General features: G+C 44.0%; 1 protein-coding gene across 1 annotated transcript in view; it reads left to right on the top strand.

Moving 5' to 3' along the window:
- trpa1b (transient receptor potential cation channel, subfamily A, member 1b) overlaps positions 1–22,318 on the top strand; it is a 182,105-nt gene that overhangs the window by 111,840 nt on the left and 47,947 nt on the right. The window contains exons 15-19 of the mRNA XM_068032656.1: positions 7,931–8,021; positions 10,156–10,215; positions 10,300–10,398; positions 18,353–18,423; positions 22,059–22,227. Coding sequence (XP_067888757.1) covers positions 7,931–8,021; positions 10,156–10,215; positions 10,300–10,398; positions 18,353–18,423; positions 22,059–22,227 — 490 coding nt within the window. The remainder of the gene's footprint in view (positions 1–7,930; positions 8,022–10,155; positions 10,216–10,299; positions 10,399–18,352; positions 18,424–22,058; positions 22,228–22,318) is intronic.

Below are 22,318 nucleotides of genomic sequence, written 5' to 3'. Positions count from 1 at the left end.
ACATGCATTCTCAAGAGAAGATAGATAGAAAGTAAGGGGTAAAGCTTCAAGGTCTGGTAGGTGTTCGTGGTTTACAGTAAACCTGTTGAATCTTCCAAGTAGGACAGTCTCTTTTAAAGATGCAGGCCTGGGTGTTTGTAGTCTTGAACTTGTTGAGGAGTTGTAGATTTATGTTGGTTAAGATTTCAGACTGGAAGTGGCGGTCACTTTCAGTTCTCTGCTGCACCAAGTTGAAGTTTAGAATTAGCAGCAGGGCTTCTTCTTGGTTGAGGCTGGGTCTTTTCACAGCCCCTGGCTCGACTGCCTTCCCTGTGATGTTGCTGTGATCTTTCTCTCTCCAGAGGGTTACCTTTTAAGGTCACAATTCATCATATTAGTATTTCTGTTACTGATACATGGGGCTGGATGCTATGGGCCCCTCTGAGGTGAGGAGGATCCATAGAATTGCAACGGGTTGGGGGGGGGTTTGCAGAGAGCCCATCATCACCCCACTATCTAGCAATCTTGCCAGCCGTGGGATAGGCTGACAACAGCCTGCCCATCCAGAGGCTAATTGAGGCCCTTACTTAGCCTATTATGATGGGACCTGCCACTTCCTTTCCAAACAGAGCAGGCAGCACCTTGGAGGGTCAGCAGAACGGAGGTGAGGCAATGCTTCCAAAATAAAAAAAAAGTCCGGTGCTTGGCCCCGCGCAAGATCCCTGTGGCCCCAAAACATTTAATCTTCCAACAATCAAGTTTTCCCTCTGCCCGCTGTGAGTCTGACAGCTGTGGTCTATTAGACTGATCAGACTCACCAGATTCCCGATTGAAGTGCAGATCCTCCAGCCCATTAACAAAGAGAAAGCCAGGTGATAAAGGATAGAACTGGAGCTGAATCTTTACACCATTTATAAGCTTTTGTTTACAGAGTTACACATGACAAACATACACCTCCAAACCCAACAGCCACAGTTTCTGTCTGGTCTTATATATATTATATATATATATAATATATATATATATTCTCTCTCTTGACATGTCTTTGCGGACAAAGATTTTAGGAGGTTTGTATTCATCGGTTGCAGGCTCGCTGGTGGCTAGTCAGGCCTATCCGTGACCGGCAGCTTCTCCCACAGCGGGTACAAGTGAAGGCAAGTGGATCTATCTTTCTCATCCTTTTCTCTTTCATGTTGGTTCTTCACTCAGTCTCAAAGGTGTCTGTAGCACTCCCGATGTAGCATCTCCAGGCAAAACAATCTCTGGCCTGCGCTTCCCATTGATGATGGTTGATGTGGCACACAGAGAGGGATTTCTTCAGGGAGTCCTTGAAATGTTTGTCTGGGGCCCCTCTGTTCCTTTTACCTGTGGTCAGCTCTCCTTACAGCACGATATTGAGCAGGCGACTGTCGTCCATCCGGGCAACGTGACCCAACCAACGTTTGGCTTTGTAGGAAGATGGTTTTGATGCTAGGGATGTTGGCTGTTTCCAGGACTTCAGTGTTTGTGATGTGGTCCTGCCAGTGGATCATGAGGATGCTGCGAAGGCAGTGCTGATGGGAGCACTCTAGAAGGCGTACATGACAGTGGTATAGGACCCATGACTCGGCACCATATAGAAGGGTGGTGAAGACTACGGCTATGTGCACTTTGAGTTTGGTTTGTGCTCTGAGGCCTGTGGTTGCTCCACACACGTTTGTAGAGTCTGCCGAATATTCTGTTTGCTTTTGAAAGCCTATTGTCCACTTCCTTGTCTATGGTGGCATCAAACAAGATGACGCTCCCCAAATAGGTAAATTACTTGACGGTATTCAGCTCATTTCCTTGATGACAATGCTTGGTGGTCTATATTCTTCTTGGGGTGCAGGCTAATGCAGGACTTCAGTTTTCTTTAAACTGGTTTTTAGTCCGACGAGTTGTGCCACCTCGGAAAAACATGTTGTTATATGTTGCAGATCTGACTGACTGTGGGCCAGGAGAGCACAGTCATCAGCAAAAAGAAATTCACGGATGAGTTTTTCTTGTGTCTTTGTGTGAACCTAAAGACGCCAGAGGTTAATAAGGCCTCCCTCAGTCCAGAAGTGTACGTAAACTCCCTCCTTAAGATCGTCCGTTGCCTGCTGCAGCATCATGCTGAAAAAGATGGTGAATAAGGTCGGGGCCAGCACACATCCCTGCTTTAAGCCATTGGAGATTTGAAAGGGACCCAAGAGGTCGCTGTTTTGCTTGACTTGTCTGTACTGATTTTCATGAAACTGTTTCACCATGGCCAGGAACAACGCTGACTACACCCTCTATTGGTCAGGTAGAACAACTTCTCTTTGGTGTCGGCTTCATGGTGAAGAAGACTATCGCCACTAAACTTTTAAGCCTGCCAATCAGCCATTCTGAATGCACCATGTCCCTGCGCCTGCTCCTCCAAGACCAGCAGCATGCAACCCTCATCAGTGTTTATGCTCCAACCCTGAAGGCTAACCTAGCTGACAAAGATAAATTCTACACAGGTCTCCGTGAACTCATCCAGAATGCCCCTCACAAGGACAACATTGTCGTTCTGGGGGATTTCAATGCCAGAGTGGGCCATGACAGCCTGGCTTGGAAGGGAGTGCTTGGAAACCATGGAGTCGGAAACTGTAATGAAAACGGATGTTTGCTCTTGGAACTCTGTGCAGAAAAGCAGCTGTCTATAACCAACACCTTCTTTCAACAAAAAGCTCGCTTCAAGACCACATGGATGCATCCCCGCACTAAACACTGGCACCTGATAGATTACATCTTGCTGCACCAGTGTGACCTAAAGGACATCCTGCATACTAGAGTCGTGCCCAGTGTTGACTGTCATACAGACCACCGGCTCGTTTGTTCAAAGCTGAACTTCCACTTCAAGACTAAACCCAAGAACAGGCTGAGAGACAACCCATCAAAGAAATTTCAAGTCAGCAACCTGCAAACTTCATCTTGCAGAGATAGATATCAAGCAACCTTACAGACTAGACTGGAACATCCTGATCTCACTGCTGATTCCACTCCAGAAGAACTCTAGGAATACGTCAAAGCTGCAGTACTGGATACTTCCAATGAGGTGATCGGACCCAGCACCAAGAAGAACAGGGACTGGTCTGATGAAAATGACAAGGAAATTCAAGATCTGCTAAAAATAAAAAGGTTCAGCTCACCAGGATCACCTGGCTCAGCCGGACAGCCGAGAGAAAAAGACAGTCTATTGTCAAGCATGCAGCACCCTTCAATGTAAACTGAGGAACATCCAAAATGAATGGTGTATCCTACTTGCGGGAAAAACTCAACTGTACGCTGATACTGGCAACATAAGAAGTTTCTATGAAACACTAAAATCTGTCTATGGACCAGCAAATCAAACCCAAAACCCCTTGAGGAGCACCGATGGCAAGACCCTACACACAGACAAGGAGTCAGTCCTGGATCGCTGGTCGGAGCACTTTGAAACACTCTTCAGTGCCAAGTGCACAGTGCATGATACTGCCAGCAATCACATCCAATAACAGCCTGTCAAAGAAAAACTGGATAAGAGCCCAACTCTGGAGGAAACTGTGACCACCATCAACCAGATAAAGAACAACAAAGCCCCCGGAGCCGACGGAATTCCACCTGAAGCCTTGAAGCATGGTGGCCCTGTCCTATACACCAAGCTCCATGAGTTTTTCACGGCCTGCTGGGAACAGGGCAGGATTCCACGGGATCTTCGTGATGCCATTATCATCACCTTGTATAAAGACAAAGGAGAAAAATCAGACTGCTCCAACTACCGTGAGATCAGCCTCCTTTCTGTTGCTGGGAAGATCCTGGCTAGAATACTTCTGAACAGGCTTGTGCCGACCTCACAGAGAGCCAGTGTGGTTTCAGAGTAAACAGAGGCACCACAGACATGGCATTTGCAGTCAGACAATTACAAGAAAAGTGTCTTGAGCAAAACAAAGATCTGGACATCATTTTCATAGACTTCACCAAGGCATTCGACACTGTGAGCAGAGATGGACTTTGGAAAATCCTTGAAAAACTTGGAGATATATATATATATATATATATACCTCTTTTGTCCAACTGGGAGCTTGTTACTAAAGAAGTAATAAGTGCTTCTTCTGAAAAGGGCACCACTAATATACTTCAACAAAAAACCCAAAAACTCGGGCAGCACAGTGTTGCAGTGGTTAGCCCTGCAGCCGCACAGCTCCAACGACCCGGGTTCGGGTCAGGGTACTGCCTGTGCTGATTTTGCAAGTTCTCCCTGTGACCGCATGGGTTTCCGCCGGATGCTCCAGTTTCCTCCCACGGCCAAAGACTTGCAGGTTAATAGGTAAATTGGCCATTGTAAATTGCCCCTAGTGTAGGTAGGTGGTAGGAGAATTGAGGGTAGATGGGGATGTGGTAGAGAATATGGGATTAATGTAGGATTAGTATAAATGGGTGGCTGTTGGTCAGCACAGACTCAATGGGCTGAAGGGCCTGTTTCAGTGCTGTATCTCTCTATGACTCTTAAAAATGTGGCTAATCGGAATTAAGTGCAGGGGTGATGATGCACTCCAGTCCTCCTGGTGCCCACTGTTTGTGGAAGGCCTAAAGTGTACTGGTACACACAACATACTCTCTTTCTCCAGGGGTACCCGGGCACAAAAGTAGCTGTGGAGGAGAGGCAGGCAGCCAGGTTGAATGAGCTCCTTGAACATGCACTGCCAGGATCTGTTGATGGCCACCTTGGGCAGTTCCATGAGGAGGTCCTCCACTCCCCTTTGCACCAGGTGGCCAAAGAGCAAGAGTGTGGGACTGAAGTACAACCAGAAATTGAGGAGCAGCCCCCTCAAATAATGGGAGAGGGGCTGCAACTTCTCACACTCTATGGGCTGGATTTTGTGTGGCCCCACGAGGTGGGATTGGAGGCAGATCAGCAGGGGTTGGCAGGGCTGTTGCCTCCCCATTGCCCAGCAATCTTCCTGGGGGTGGGATAGGCCAATTGAGGACCTTAAATTGCCTATTAATGGCCTCTTCCCACTGTCACAGCGATCTTACCAGCCGCGGTGGGACCCTCTGACACCTGGGGAGGACGCCTTGTAAAATGAGATGCCCTTGCTGGGGGTGACACTCCTCTGTGGGTAATTTGTGGCCCATGGAGGACACCCATCAGGAAACAATTCACCATCCCATGAACCCCCTCCCTCTGGACTGCATGACCACCATCCCAGCTCCCCCTCACTGGGGCCTTTCAGACTGACTCTAGCAACCCAGCCTCAATTCCCTCTTCTTCAGGGTTCCAGTGCTGGGCCTGGGTCCCAGGGCTCTGCAGTGCCACCACTCCTGGTGGCTCTGCCAATATTGCTGAGCTGCCAGCCCTCTGATGGCCAGCAGCAAATTTATTTATTTAGAGATACAGCACTGAAACAGGCCCTTCGGCCCACTGAGTCTGTGCTGACCAACAACCCATTTTATACTAATCCTACATTAATCCCATGTTTCCTACCACATCCCCACCATTCTCCTTCCACTTACCTACACTCGGGGCAATTTACAATGGCCAATTTACCTATCAACCTGCAAGTCTTTGGCTGTGGGAGGAAACTGGAGCACCTGGCAGAAACCCACACAGTCACGGGGAGAACTTGCAAACTCCACACAGGCAGTACCCAGAACTGAACCTGGGTCGCTGGAGCTGTGAGGCTGCAGTGCTAACCACTGTGCCATTCTAAATGGATGGGTAATCCCCATCCCTTTAAAGGGATGGGTATCTTGCCTCCTGAAACTTTGATTTAGAAAGACCAGAAGATTGCTCCGGGGGTTGCAGGAAAATGCAGAGGCGAGGCTCCCTCCATCTTTTCAGCCCGGCACTGGGAGCTCCACCTCTAGCACCAAATTCAGCCCTATATCTCTGTGAAATACGGACTCCTCCAAGCTGCAGAAATTGCAGGCGGCCTGGGAGTCTGAATTGACTTAACATTCTATTGCATGGGACCGCCACTTACAACAGCTTCCATGCCAAATCCTGAATGGAGAAAGGGAGGACTCCTGAGTAGAGAGCCTCACACTGGGGACCTCTGCCTCCTCTGCACGGCAGGATGGAATGCAACGATGCGTCCAAACGACTGACGAGAGTGAGGAAGTGGAGGGTGTACAAGAGCGGTTCATACAGCAGACCCCACCGTGCAGAGTGGAATGACATGGAGGGAATTTTTCCAAGGGATGGCTCAGGTTGTGGGGATGAAGATGAGGGAGGTTTCCAAGCCTGGCACTGATGATAAATTCCATCCGAATGGGGATCAGCTCAGCTGGGAGTGCTGCACACGCCTGAGTCACTTCAACACCTTGAGTGCAGATGGGGCCGAGCACTATTATTTTAAGATTCTTTATGGCTTTGGCCATGAGCTGGACGCTACCCAAGGACGCATATCATGCGAGCGCCTCTAGGAGCACGAGTGAATCCCCCAGTTAATGCCCACCACCTGAAATAATTAAACACTCAGTTAATATACAGTTAACACAAAGACCCTACTGTGCCTGGCCTCCAGGTTCAGCATATCCAGTGCTGCTTTCCCTCTGTCAATGATATTGATGGCCAAGTCCTCCATTAATAGCAGAGTTAGTAATGTGGTGGGATTTCCTTCTCCTATATTTGAGGTCTCACTCTGATTCTGTGCCAAAATTTTCCGCAAGAAAAGTTGGCGTGGATTAGTGTGTACTCTGTTGAAGTGTTTTGAAGATGTGTGAAGCATCTTAACAGAGTGTGCATGAAGAGGGGAAGAAGCTGCAGGCAGGATTCTGTCCTTTGGGTTGGGACCCCGACATCAGAGTCAAATGGGCGGGGGGGAGGTCACAACCCTGTACTGTGTGGAAAACAATCACCCGGCAGTGATTTTTCCTAAGTTGGCCAATTAGATGGCGGTCAATAGGAGGCCCTCTGGCTTGGGAGAAGCAGCTTGCTGTTTCAGGTATTAGAGAGAGAGGACACCTCCATTTTGAGAAGCCCTCTCCAACTTTTTAAACTTTTAAATTTAAATTTAAAAATGTCATGTTAACACAAAAACACCAATCACACAAACAAGATTGGTGAATCTAACAGGTGGATTATTTTACTGAAGATGCCAACTTATATACAGCATTACTAAGAAGGTAAGGTAACATGTCTTATCTCTGGAGCTGCTTCCAACCACTGCCTGGAGATCATATGGGTCTGTACATCACATCCTGCCTGGTGATGGACAACTATTTTAGATATGCCCCTTAAAGTAATACCATAATAGCCCTCAGCAGCCAGGCCACCATTGTGGAGGGGGTGTCCCTCCACAGGATACCCTGCGGACATAGCTGAGGCCAAGCAGGCAGCGAGGGCCTCAAAACCTGCCTGGACCACTGGTCCACCAGTCTGCCACTGGAAGGCTGCCTCCAGGCAGCTGGCCTAGTCCCTGACACCTCTGGGGGCCTGCACGTGGCTGGAAGATTCCAGTCGCCCTCTGACAATAGGCCTTAATAGGCCTTTAACTATCCTTGCGGGTGGGTAGCCCTGCCAACTCTGATCCCGCCACCGGGAACATGGCTGGCATTGTGTACATTCATGCCTGCCTGCCTCCCTGCTCACCCACATATGGGGCTGAAACTCCTGCCCTGCAAGCGTGGCCAAGAAGGGAAAGTAGTTGTGAGAGAAGTCGAAGTCTTGAGTTTGTGGAATAAGGTGTAGTAAAGTATTCCATTGTGACTAGAGGAGAGGATTGGAAGGAAGGAGAAGGAAGATTGATAGCACTGAGGCTAAAATAAGATGCTGCCAGAATGTATAGAGGTGTCTAATTTTTTTCAATGCAGTGAATTATCTCCCTCCAGGTGAGTGAAGCAATACCATCCTCAGATTAATTAACACAAAGGTGCACATAAAACACCTAACATTCTGCCAAGGGACTTACTATTGACCTTCTTTCTAACCCTATGCATTTAGATTAGCTGAGTCTGTGGCGGCTTTTCTTCATGGCTCTCCCATGCAATGCCCAATACTGGAGATGATTGAACACCTCCCAGAAACTTTCACAGTAAGTTAATTTCTCTAATGATTTTTAAAAATGCAATGTATGTAGTTTAGGCTGTTTGTATCAATCTTAGCAAACCACTTCAGGTAATTTTGTTGTTGAGTAGTTGGTTTGGTTCTCTAAAAGTGGAATGTCGTTTTAGTATATTAGTACAGAACTTTTTTTCATTAATTAATAAAAAGCACACTGAAAATTTTCATAAGTATCTATATGCTTAATTCTTCAGTTCCTTACAATAGTCACAAGATCAGTAAGTGTGAGACTGCTTGGGAGATGGGATCCTCAGCATTATGCTAAGATTATGCAGAGCAGTGATCTCGGTCACTAACCATGCAAGATTATGCAGGGTCAGTGGGATAGTCACTCTGTATGAATGGGCTGAATCGGCACCTGAACATTTAGGAGTATTTTGCAGACCCCCATCTCCCTTCAGATGCATTGTGTGTTGGGTCAGGGTGGCGGGGGGCCCCTCAGAAATGCCAAATCGTATCCAACGGCCCAGGTACCAAGGGGCCTGCTTGATTTGAGTCTGTACCTCTTCTAATATGTTGCTTCTCCAATTAATACATTGGTCTATGGGATTACACTGGGCCCTTGTAAGGCTGAAGGTGCAGGCATTTCCAGCTGAGAAAGTGCCCTCCCTTGGAAATGCCTATCCATGTCATTGGCAGGTGAAGGCTCAGCATCTAAACAAGGCCACTAGAAATATCCAAGTCCCAGCAGAGTTTGTGGAAGTTCTACCTGCCTTCATAGGTTACAAAATATGAAGAAGTCATAGATTTGCCGACCAGGGCTGGGAATGTCCTCAGCACTGCTTTCATTACTTGCGTAAATGATTGATGAAAATTCAAATCGGGCTGTTACTATGCTGTGCGTCCAATCTTCAATGTCATTTTTATGCCCAGGTGACAAACTGAAAACCTACCTGTAAAGTTTTTTTGATTAAAGTCTTACAATTCAAGATGTCTGTTGAAATTGGGGTAAAAAATAGAAAACATGTGGCTCAGTGAAAGACAGCCAGATTTTCAACAGAGAATCATCATCTATGCATGCAATTTGAAAACAGAGATGCAGCAAGATTTTCCTGTCCATTCACGACCATTTTTGGATAGCTCTGGGCATGTAAAGGAGGAAAACAGTGTGGAGCGGCCATCCGCTGAATTCCCACCCATGGAAATGTTCCATTTATTTTCTACCCACCCACTTGTGGTACTCAAGTTCTGTACTACCAAGCAACTATTAATATTAGGACAGGTGACCAAAAGCTTAGTCAATGAGGTAGGGTTTAAAGAATGTCTTAAAAGAGGAGAGAGGTAGAACACCAGAGAGGTTTAAGGAGGAAATTCCAGAGTTTAGGGTCTAAGCAGGTGAAGATACAACCACCAATGGTGGGGTTTTGGAAATTTGGGATGCACAAGAGGCCAGAATTAGAAGAGCACCGAGATCATAGGGGATTGTAAGGATGGAAGAGGGTATAGAGGAGTGAGACCTTGGGGGGGTTTGAACACAAGGATGTGAATTTTAAATTTGATGCATTGCCGGACCAGCAGTCAAAGAATATGATAGGTGAATGGACTTGATAAGAGAAAATTTGTTATTTTCCTCAATACTTTGGAATGTCTTCTATGTTTATCTTCATTTACAACTATTGTGTAGAAAAAGTGTTCTTAAATGTTTTAAATTGCCATCTTAGTTTATTTCACACAGATTAGCTGCAAGGTGATTTTGGGAACCATGCATCACAGACCTATTCGGCATACATTTTGGTCTTGTGCCACATAATGGAGTTTTAAATATTTGAAATATCTGTGGATGGATTGATTGCAAACTGATAAACCTACTTTGTGCTTCTGTGACATTGATAAAATTGACTTCATCTGAGATATACAATATCCTCTCCTCTTGCTCAACATCAAGCTTGTCTAAGATTCCTACTTTATTATCCCACTTTACCCAATTGTCTCCCTACCCCAATGCTACACTGGTGTAGAATTCTTTCTCTTCATTGCTTTCATTTATAAACTAATTACTCTAATGTTTCTAGCAGGTTTAGTTACCCACGGGTGTGTGATAATTGTATGCTGCTGCCTCGAAAATTTTATAGCTATCTTTAAGAGATTTTTGCATTTATTTCAAGGGCCTTTTGGACAGATGTATGACAGAATCTTCAGAAGATAGGAAAAGTATAAACTTCTCAGTAAGTGTGCATCTTATCTGATTCTGTGATCAGCTATATTATATCTATAACATACCTCTAACTTCATCTTATTTTATTATACAGATTGAATACAATTTCATATATTTACAGTGTCCACTTAGCTACACAAAACTCAAGAAAAAGGAGAAACTGGTTCAATATGCACCGCTAACAGCTTTAAATGTAAGTGTGTCTTCTTGTATCCCGTAGTTAAGTGTAACATTTAGTGGATGAGGACATCCAAGTAAAAATTGTCTAGTTGGATTTCAGAAAGCCTTGATAGGATACATCACAATGGGTTACTCTACAAGTCAGAATCTTGTGGAAACAGTGGGAAGATGCTACAATGGATTAAGACTTGGCTGAATTCCTGTAGGCAGAAAGTTGTTATTAATGGCTCTGGATCTGCTTGAAAGCTGGTTACTATTGGTATCCCAAAAGAAGTTGCATCAAACAGCAGTAAGTGATTGCCTGAATAGGTGCTACTTACTGTGAGCAGGAAGCTGAGTCAGCAGTTGTAACTTGAGTGTGGCTCAAAAAAGTGTACAAAAGTAGACAGTATCTGCTGACACACAGTGTGGTTGGCACAGAGTGGGCTGAATTTTGTGTGTCTGTTTAAGGCCGGTTTGGTGGCCCAGGAGGGATGGAGAATTGCAGTGAAGCTGTCCACCCAGAAATCTGGCGCCATGTCGGTTCCCAATTTTGTCAGAGTCGGGAAAGTACCCTGGTGGAAATGATGCCCCAATGCTGAAATGCTGTTTAATATGAATTTAAATATTTGCAATTTAGTGACTGCACTGTGATTTTGTGAATGGTGAGCAGCACTCATGTGCCTTCAGCTTCTGACCATTAAAAGCTGTCGACATCAAGGCAAGAGGCCTCAGTGTTGCAATGGAAAGTATCCTGTCCATTGCAGCATAGGGGAAGTGGGGGTTCTGAAGCCATTGTCGTTCTGTTAATGTGAGCTCTGCAAGGGAGTAGTGTCTATCGGGAGTTCTGCAAGAAGTTTAGTTTAGTTTAGTTTAGAGATACAGCACTGAAACAGGCCCTTCGGCCCACCGAGTCTGTGCCGACCATCAACCACCCATTTATACTAATCCTACACTAATCCCATATTCCTACCACATCCCCACCTGTCCCTATATTTCCCTACCACCGACCGATACTAGGGGCAATTTATAATGGCCAATTTACCTACCAACCTGCAAGTCTTTTGGCTTGTGGGAGGAAACCGGAGCACCCGGAGAAAACCCACGCAGACACAGGGAGAACTTGCAAACTCCACACAGGCAGTACCCAGAATTGAACCCGGGTCGCTGGAACTGTGAGGCTGCGGTGCTAACCACTGCGCCACTGTGCCGCCCATTGCGCCACTGTGCCGCCCATAATCCATACCTCTATTTTTAAATCTCAGGATCCCATTTGCTTAACAACCTTATCAACTTACAATTTTCAAAGATTTGTATGTGAACCCCAATTCTCTCTGTTCTTGCACCCTCTTTAATTTCAGATTTCTGGAAAAAAGCAAGAAATGTTTAAACCTGCCTATTTAGCCATCAAATAACATTCTCAAGGGCTGAAATTACCCCTTCAAGATTAAATAACAAAGATTTTTTTCTCCACAGCCTTTTGCACAAATTTCAAACATTAGAGATATTAACGCATTGAGGATTCCAGTTCAGTGTCCCTGGAGGTTCTGTGAAAAATGCCAAAGCCATCACAATTCAAAAGATATAGGCCACGAAATGAGACATAAACAAAGCAGGAACAACTCAAGACAGAGGCAATCCAGGTTGGAGGCTACATCTTCACTCGAGAAGCTGGCACCTCGGATGAGAAGAAAGGACAAAGTGAGGTTAATTGCAGAGGCATTTGACAGAAGAGACAGGAGAGATATTGAACATGCAGAGAAAGAAAAGATGCAGAGACAACTGCAAGAGGAAGAATGGGAAAAAAAGAAGCTGGCTTTAAGAGAGGCTCAGTCTAAACGTAGGAGGAAAGGAAGAGAGCCTTCCCCTCACGGTGCTGTAGCACATGAAAGAATAACCAAATGTAATCCAAAGCAGCATAACCAAGACAGTTGGCAACATGAAAAAAGAACAGAAGAAGCCAGAAGCATATACCATCATGCTTCAAAAGGATATGCAGATCAGCATGTCACACAGCCCAGGCGCAGACACAGGCACAGCTAGCCAATTTTCTAATGTTAAATTATAAAGACTAGTATACAATTATTGGTTCAGGTAAAGGATTAAGATGAAGGATTTATTAACTCAATAGTCAAGGACACATCCAGTAAATAATCCAAAGATTAAGGTAAATTTTTTAAAATGTGGGGGCTGTACAAGGGTTTAGGCTGGCTATGGGTGGGCATTATAGGGGTTCATAACTGTTGTGTCACTGTGTGGTGGCTCACACTGCTGGAAAAGATGGTGGCCATCAGTAAGTTTGAGTTTTGAGGTACATCAGGCATTCCGCTGAGTGGCCAGCAGCTCTATTAGGCGGGACTTCCTACCTCAAGCGGGTGGAAGTCCGGCCTCACATCAGTTGAAGCTCGGGGACCCACAAAATATGGGTTGGATCCCCTGGCGAGGTGGATGCGGGTTTGCCAGTGACTTTTCAGTCGGTGGCTGGCTCCCGTACGCCTACCGTAAATCCCGGCTATGATTTCTGACACGTGAGAAACCCTCACAATGCGGTGGAGGAGAGGTACAACACTTGCCATGGCTCCACCCGAGTGAGCAAGCTATTGGGCTGCTGAAGATGTGATTCTGCTACCTTGACCCATCTGGTGGAGTCCTGCAGTATGCCCTAGTGAGGGTCTCGCATATCATGGTGGTCTGCTGTGCTCTGCAGAATCAAGCATTACAGAGGGGGGAGGCTTTACATGAGGAGGATATGCCTGAATGACACTCCTCTTCTGACAAGGAGGACGCAGAGAAGAGACGGGGCAAGCAGTAATGGATAACGAGAACATAGCGATGGAGGCCAGACATGTTAAGCGACATGTAAAGGAGGCAGGAGACAACCTCATAATGACCTGCTTTCAGCAAGCTGACGTCCACTCACTGAGAATCCAATAAAGACTTACCTTCATGCATGTAGTCTGCTGCCTCTTCTCCATCTGTGTTCCCTGAATACCGACCAGCTGCAATTTACGCTGGGGCCCATGGGAGAACATATGTTAATGAGGTCTGCAGTCACATTGCTATGATAATGAGGGCTGTAGTCACATTGGCATTGCACTAAGGGGTAGGGTGGAAGTCCGAAGCTCACAATTAAGGCATGATGGAACATGGGTTTCACACAGTGATGGCTAATTATTGGCACAAAAGAACGCTTAATTTAAATCCAATTTGCAACACCCGTGAATCCCCAGGTGTGGCTAGGTGTTTTTCTTAATACATTTGCAAGTGATCTTACGCGGTGTGACCCCTGAGCTAGCAGCTGTGCTGGAGGCACGCTGCTGATCAGGACGCCCCCTTGGACTGAGATGACTTCGGCAGGTTGTCCTCTGGATGCTTAAGGCCTGGAGGGCCCCGGCTGCCTAAGGGTTTCCTGCACTGGTGCAGGACTCTCCTCAGGCATCGTGACTGCTGGACTTGGGCTCATTGACAGAGAGGCTGAGAGCCGGTGTCCACACTTGGAGCGCCCCGGGAGGAGCCCCAGATGTGGAGGGCAGCCTCTCCTCCTCCCGCTCAAGGCTTTCTGGAACCTCCACGCTCACCAGAGAAGGACAGGAGCAGGAGAAATCTCCAGGCTCCTGTTCCTTCTCTTGCCTTGCCACTGCTGAATTGAGTTTATGGCCAGACATTGTTCACACCTGGTAGAGAGGCACATGTTCAGAATAAGGTCGGCGTGACCGATAGTGTACAAAGCAAGGAGAGACCAGGTGAGATAAAGAATCAGGATCTACAGAAACGAATCCTATTCAACAGATACAACAGACTTGCGACCTGGGAGGATAAGGATAAAGACTGTTGGAAGGATGGTCAGAATGTGGATCATGACACCTCGATGCAAGAGGCTGTCCAAAAGGGCTGAGGAGGGGAAGCGTAATGTCATAACTATAGGGGATTTAATAATTAAGGGGACAGATAGCATTCTTTGTAAGCAGGATTGAGAGACCCGCATAGTATGTTGCCTACTTGGTGCGAGGGTGAAGGACAACTCGAACCTGCTTGAAAAGATGTAGGAGAGAGAGGGGGTGGCGCCAGTCCCTAGTCATTGTGGTCCATGTTGGGAGAGAAGGCAAAAGTTCCTGTTTGGGATTAGAAACTAAATTAAAGAACAAGACCTTAAGTGTTATAATCTCTGAATTATTACCTGAACCATGTGCAAATTGGCATATGGATAAGCAGATTAGGGAGGGGAACATGTGGCTGAAGGACTGGTGTGGGAAAGAGGGACTCCATTTCATGGGACACTGGTATTGGGACAGTAAGGAACAGTACTGTTGGGGTGGGCTCCAGCTGAACCAGGCTGGGATCAGGGTCCAAGAGGAAAGGATAAATAAGGCAGTCATGAGGACTTTAAACTTGTAAATGAAGGGTGGGTGGGAAGGAGAGGGATCAGGTGAAAAATGTAGTATTAATAATAATAGTTCAAAAACAAATGAAAGGGAAGGTCATTGAGCAACAATCAGAAATTGTGCTTTAGGTAATCCAGGTAATGGGAAAACTAAAAGATGTAATTAAACCAGGAGAAAGAAATAAGAAAGATGTGAGAAAAACATTAGAGCTGAAGGACAGGTTAGTGTATGTGGCCCAAATAAGCATTCTTTATACAAACACATGGAGTATGAGGAACAAATTCAATGAATTACAGGTGCAAACTCAACTTGGAGGATATGACATTATTGAGACATGTTTGCAGGACGGTCAAGACCGGAAGCTAAATACAATAGGTTACAAGGTCTACAGGAAAGGTAAGGAAAGTGGGGAGGAGTAGCCTTAGTGATTAAGGATGATATCACTTCTGTGATAAGACAGGATAGAATGAGAGTTAATCAGGCACTGGAGACGTTATGGGTAGAATTAAGAATTAGAAATGGATTTAAGACAGTAGCTGGAGTCGTGTATGGGCCCCCTGGTAGCAGCTGTGAAGTGGATGATTATATAAATGTAGAGATTAGACAAGCATGTAGTAAAGGCACAAAAAAAATCTCATGACAATGCCTAACAATCCCTATGACTGTTCTAAGTTCTTCTTCATTCTCTGGTCTCTTTACTTTCAAGGTCTTCTCAACCCTCTCTTGTTTTGGGTTGATACCTTCACCATCTATTTGGTGATCCAGGTATGTTACTCTTGACATCATAAAGCAACACGTGCTTTTTTTGCTTTGATGCCATATTCTTGAAGTTGATGTAGGACTTAGTTCAACCTTGCAATGCACTCTTCCTCTGTCTGACTGCTAATTAGAATGCAATCTAAGAAGCAGTACACTCCCTTCATCCCACTTAATACCTGATCCATGACACTCTGCTGGAGCAGTAGACACCCCAAAAGGTAACCTTTCATACTGGCACAACCCTTTGTGTGTATGAATGGTAAGCAATTCCTTTCTCTTGTCATTTAATTCTAATTGAAAGTATGCATTTGACAGAACTATCTTACTGAATACCTTCCCTTTGGCTAAATTAGAAAACAAATCTTCACTGATAGGCAGTGGTTAAGTATCATTTTCGATCATCTTATTTACCATTTGCTTATAATTTCCACAAATCTAAACGGACCGTCTGCTTTTTTTTACTACCACAATGGGTGCAGCCCATTTACTGCTCTTCACCCTCTTAATTGCCCCTGATATTGCTAATATATCTAACTCTTCACTTACTGCTTCTAACTGGATGTAAGACACTGGCCTAGCTTTGCAAAATGTCATCTGTACATTGTCCTTTATCTTGACTTCAGACTTGTGATGCCGAATTTTATCTTTTGGTCCTCCTTGCTCAAAAAACAGTTAGCGCTCTCTTAGTACTTTCTCCATGTCAGACGTACCCCTACTGATCCCGACTGTAAATAATTCAGCGCAGTTTAACTGCATTTCCTAAGCCAATTCCTTCCTAACAGGGAGACTTTGTTCCCTCCAACCATCACCAATGGCAAATAATGGGATACATCATCATATTCCATCCTAATAGTAACTTGACCTAAAACTGAGATACTGTTATTGGAATATTTAGTCAATTTCACACCAGCTTTGCGTAAGGGAATGTGACTTAGGGATTTCTTGTACTCTCTTTTGGAGATAACAGAAACTGCTGCAGCTGTATCAATGATGAAAATAAGTTGTGAATCTTCTACTTTAATTTCTACTGTGGACACTGGAATTATATCTTCAGCCCTCCCTATTACTCTCATCTTCCATATTTTGTTTTTGTTGCTCTCTGATGGAGCACAACTCTTGATCTCCCTGCTTGATAACATCAGCTTCTGTTTCCAAATCTATCATATGCACATTCAAGGACATTCAGGCTCCCAAACTAGCTTTTGATCTACCCTGGCCTCGACCTGGTACTTGACCATGAACCAACCTTGGCCCTGACCTGGTGCTTGACCACAACCTGATGCTTGATTGCAACCTGGAGCTCGACCACAACCTGGAGCATTACTGTTTCCTCTACTCCTGCATATCATCTGGATATGAAGGAAAGGGAGATATTGAGATGGTTTGTGGCTACCATGGCAACAATAACATCTGAACTTCTGACTCTGAGGCTGGGAGTTGCTGCCATGGCCTGGATCCCGCTGAAATCTGGTGGACCTCACCTGCCAGCTTGGAAAAAGAGCTCCCTTTCAATTTGTAACTATCTCTTTCTGCCATTTCCATGCTTGTGGGCCTCATTGCAGGCCTCCCTCCATGTCAGCTTATTTCCATGGGGATATGAAGAGGTGCCTTGACAGAGAGAGTTGGGTGGATCAGCAAGGCATTTTTGTATGAGGAGTGATGTACAGGAGAAGGCTTGCAAAGGCAGAATGAGGGGGTTTGTCTTTGAATGTACCATGCCTCTCACAGTTCCTGCCCTGATTTGGTCATGGAACCTCTGGTGGCACTGCACCCAGGGGTGAAGCAACACACTCTTGCTTCTAACCTCTGCTGCCACTTTCAGCCATGCCTGCTTGCTTTCAAAGGCAGCCTTCTTCCTCCTATCTATGGGGAACAGCATCTTCCCGTGGGCCTTGATAGCTCACAGCATCATTTCCAAAGACACAGTGCTGAAGCATGGTGCTGCTTTGCCATGTTGAAGCACCATTTCTGAAGGTTCCAGCTCTGTCTACACACATCTACCAACCTTCAATTCTGATCTTTGCAGGGACCCTTTGAATAGTAAGGCTGAAAGAGACTGATCCGGGTTGTCATCAAGATTGCTCGCTTTATTTGGTCGGGAAACCCAGATGTCAGATACAAATGCAGTGGCTGGATTAAAAAGATGCTGAGAAATACACTAATGAAAAGTTCGAGTTCCTAACGTGCTGCCAGCTCCCCCAGTGTGAGCAGGTCTGAAAGTTACAATTCAGCCCAATGTCCTAACATGGGATATTTGTTTCTTGCATATCCTAGAATGTGTTTCCCATTTAAATTGAATTTCACAAATCTTATGAATCTTCCAATCCATTTAGGGAAATGCCATATCACCTTTGTCAGCTGCCAACTCCTGATGTTGAAACTAAACTTCACTACTGCACTGCTGCATTGCACCACCTGGAACAATGCCGTCATAAGATTTGCCTGCCTACCAGAATTTGACAGCTAGTGCTGTTGACCCAAGATCCTTCCAGGGAAATCTGAAGACTATATAAAATTGCATCTTACATAAAAGTTTCAAAGATGCAATATGTCCAATTTTTCTGCATCAGATTATTGTTGAAAATTGGCTCTGAGTACCCTAATTAAATGTAATTTTACATCTGTAATGGTGCAGAGTTAAAGCATTGCATAATGGGTTTTTCTTACAGGTCACTTATGTAAGCCCTTTATATCTTTCATGGCAAAGAGCACATGAGTCATATAGAGGATAATTGCATTGTTTCATCTCTTAGTTTTACATATACTAATTTTTTGAACAGTCATTTTGGTAAACATCGTTTATTAATTTTTGAAATTGATTCTGTTGAAATCATTCTTTTTTTTTAGGCTATGATCCAATTCAATCAAGAAGAACTTTTGAATCATCCAGTCTGTAAACAGTTTCTTAAAATGAAATGGTATGCAGTAGGTTGGATTAAGAACAGATTATCAAGATGTCCTGGTGTAATTATTAAGCATATTTGCATATGAGGTTCTTAATTGAAGCTTAAAACTATTTTTAAATACAAAATTCTTCACTTATACTTGATGCATTTAGACAATCCCTACCATATAGCAATTCATACATTATTATGGCATGCCTAAGTTTTAATTGCAGAAATTGGATAAGGTATTTGCGTATTTGGCAGTCCCAACTTTTACTTTTGAGAACAGTGACAAAGCACTGAAGTCTTGAAAGAAACAAGTGATGAGTAGATCTTGTCAGGGTACACAACATGTTAAATGATGTATACAGAGTAAACCCAAAATATCACTTCAAAGTTTGCCAAGAGAGTAGGACCAGAGAACATGAAAATTGGTGAAAAGTAAATTTCAACCAGATTTGGGAAAGGACCTCTTACTCAAAGAGTGATAAATGTTTAGGATAAATTCACACCCAAGATATTGAACACAAAAACAGATATATTCATAATAAAGTTGGATCCTAAGATGGTAGAATTGGTTAGAGAAAGAACAAAGCCATCCCAAAGTACTTTACAGACGATTAAATACTTTTGAAGTCTCGTCATTGTTGTAATGTGAAAGCCAATTTGCAAACAGCAAGGTTCCATGAAGAGAAATGAGATAAATCACCAGATAATCTGTTTTAATGATGTTGGTTGAAGGGTAAATGTTGTCCAGAACACTGGGTAGACTCCCTATTCTTCTTTGAAAAGTGCATGGGATATTTAACATCCACTAACATCGACCTGTAAGTGCAGACAGAGCCTCAGTTTAAAAGGCAACACCCCTGACAGTGCAGCATTCCCTCAGCACTGAGTTGAGGTGAATTGTCAGCCTGGATCATATGCTTAAGTCTCTGGCATGGGACTTGAACCGCTGACCTTCTGACTCAAAGATGAGACTGCTACTGCTGAGCCATGGCTGACACTTTTTAATGCCCTTTCTGTAGTGGTGTTCCCAAAGCTGTGCACAATATTTTAGTCTTGTACACATTTATCTTCACTTCCTTGCTTTTGTATCCAATACTCTGATATGTAGAACCCAGAATTCCATTTTACATTTTTTCCAATTGTAATTCTGCTTTTAAATATATCTGTGTTAACTGCAATCCTGGAGTCCTCGATTTCTCTATTCAATTGAAGATTTTACCATTTGGGGCATATTTCCATTCACTATTTTTCCCAAAATGTACTACTTGTGAAGAAGTGCAGAAGGTTTTAGTTTAGGCAGGCATCAAGATCGGCACAGGCTTGGAGGGCCGAATGGTCTGTTCCTGTGCTGTACTGTTCTTTGTTCGCAGTTATTTACCTAAAGCTGTATTTGCCACATATCATAGCAGGCTCCTAACCTGCCTATGTCCTGCAACCATGCTCAGTTTACAAAGCCAAATTAGTAACATCAGCAAATGTTGGTATTATTTTCTCTATGCCATGCCCAAATCACTTATATAAAGTATAAGTTATCCTAATCAGGTTGTCAGTTAAACCATTAGTTATTGTTGTATGATTGCCTTTAAGAGTGATGTCCTTTTAAGATCTTAGTATGCTAATGGGCTAAGTACCACGACACAGTCATGTGACTTGGAGCCAGAGTCACTTTGCTACGTAGCTCAGTACTATTTATTTAGAGATACAGCACTGAAACAGGCCCTTCAGCCCACCGAGTCTGTGCTGACCAACAACCACCCATTTATACTAATCCTACATTAACCCTATATTCTCTACCACATCCCCACCATTCTCCTACCACCTACCTACACTAGGGGCAATTTAAAACAGCCAATTTACCTATCAACCTGCAAGTCTTTGGCTGTGGGAAGAAACTGGAGCACCCAGCAGAAACCCACACAGTCACAGGGCGAACTTGCAAACTCTGCACGGGTGGTACCCAGAACTGAACCTGGGTCGCTGGAGCTGTGAGGCAGTGGTGCTAACCACTGCGTTGCCCAAAGACAACACCTCTGACAGTGCAGCACTCCACTAGAATGCCAGCCTTGATTTTTGTGCTCAAGTCCTGGAGTGGGACTTGAACCCAGAACCTTCTGACTCAGAGCTGAGTGTACTACCAACTAAGCCATGGCTTACAGGCAAATCTCATTTATGTTGCATCAGACAACATAAAAAGAACTCAATACATGGTGGCAGCTCGTTACAGTTATATTCTGCCAATCTAAAAAAGATTGATTTAGTGCTACTCATTTTCTGAGCACTGATGACAAGGAACCATCAGTGTTTTATCAGAATTATTCTATATGCAGTGGTCGTGGACAAGATTTGGCAGGATATAACTAATGGTTTAACCGAGAATCTAATTAGGATTTTGCTTTACATAAGTGATTTGGGCATGTACTCAGAAAATTCCCTGCCCTCTGCATTCCATCTTTTAGTTAATACTCCATCCATACTGTCACTTTATCTTTAATAATGCAGGCACTATATCGCTTTCTAACAAAATGCCTATCTGACATTTTATCTTGTACATTTTCTTTGTCTATATTCTCAACACTTGCTATTAGCAATAAGATCGAAAGATCAAATTAGTGCAGGATAGCCTGCATTTATAAATTAATGTTAATTATTTAACACGAGTAGTTACTGAACAGACCATAATGGACCAGATCTTGCTGGAACAAGCCAGCTCAAAACATACCCCTTAGATTTTTTCTGCACCTTTCAGTTCAAACCACTTTTACACCATAATTTGCGCGAAGTGTGAGCTGACAACAGTGTGGCAAGGGTAACAGGGCATCGGGACTTCAGTGAATGGTAGGACCAACAGTGTATCTCATTAACCAATCAAATCTAAGGATTGAGAAAGAAACTGAGAAGGAGGGTGAATTAGAGTGGATTTAAGTCAAATCTGGTAGAAAAAAGAAATTGGATTTGGAGAGAAAGAAAATGAGCCAGAAAGGCAATGTAAGAAATAGCTGTCAAAATTTAAAATTTGACTATTTTAAAATCTCTAAGAACAATTTACCACCTGATGGAATCAAACTGCACAGTTTAAATTGTTCAATTTTTGGGCCAGAGAGATTGATTGGCACTGCAATAACAATGATCACATTGTTAAAAAGGTGCTTACTCTGTTAATTGCTGGATTTATTCTTCTGTGATGCATTTAATGAGCAATTAATGTGCAAATAATAGGAAGGCTAAGGGTGAGATTCAGTTTGTGCAAAGCAAATAGTGCAGTGCCATAAACAGAATCTGGAAGTTCACAATTCATGGCGTATCTCTAAATCTTCTGAAGCTGCTGGCTGTTTTGCACATTAATAACGATGCGTTTCACAAGCACATCATTATTTTTCCAGCAAGATCTGGTTCAAAAATCTTCAAGTACATGTTAGTCTGCTGATCACACCAATATCATTAAAGCCGAATGGCATTTTGAGAGCTTTGGTTTCTTTTTAATTACAATTGTTACCTAGCTACAAAACCAGCTACAAACATTATAGTTTAATTTCTCATACATGTGAAAAAAATGTGTTATCTAGTAATCTCCATCCGAGTGTATACATAGAGGAGATAAAGGGTGTTTTTTTGTGGTTATTTTTACAAAAGACTAATATATTTGACTTATTTTTTGTTAGGCAGGCGTATGGACTTAAAGCACATGTCATTAACATGGCTCTCTTTTCAATACTACTTCTACCATTAACATTCCTCATTGTTGTTTCACGACCATATGCTTTCGACAATGAATCACAGAGTGCCCTCAACTTTACTGAAGCAGTGACAGTCCCCTGGAGGAAATATCAGGTCTGTTCATGGGATAGCCATTCTTTAGTTCTTTTTGCAAGATGGGGATTGTTAATTTATTATCTCATTTTTGCCCATGTACTGAAGTGCC

This window comes from Heterodontus francisci, chromosome 5 (genome assembly GCF_036365525.1).
Source record: "Heterodontus francisci isolate sHetFra1 chromosome 5, sHetFra1.hap1, whole genome shotgun sequence".
NCBI classification, from domain to species: Eukaryota; Metazoa; Chordata; class Chondrichthyes; order Heterodontiformes; family Heterodontidae; genus Heterodontus; species Heterodontus francisci.
The sequence above is the reverse complement of the archived record's forward strand: the minus strand, read 5'-3'. Positions and strand labels throughout refer to the sequence as shown.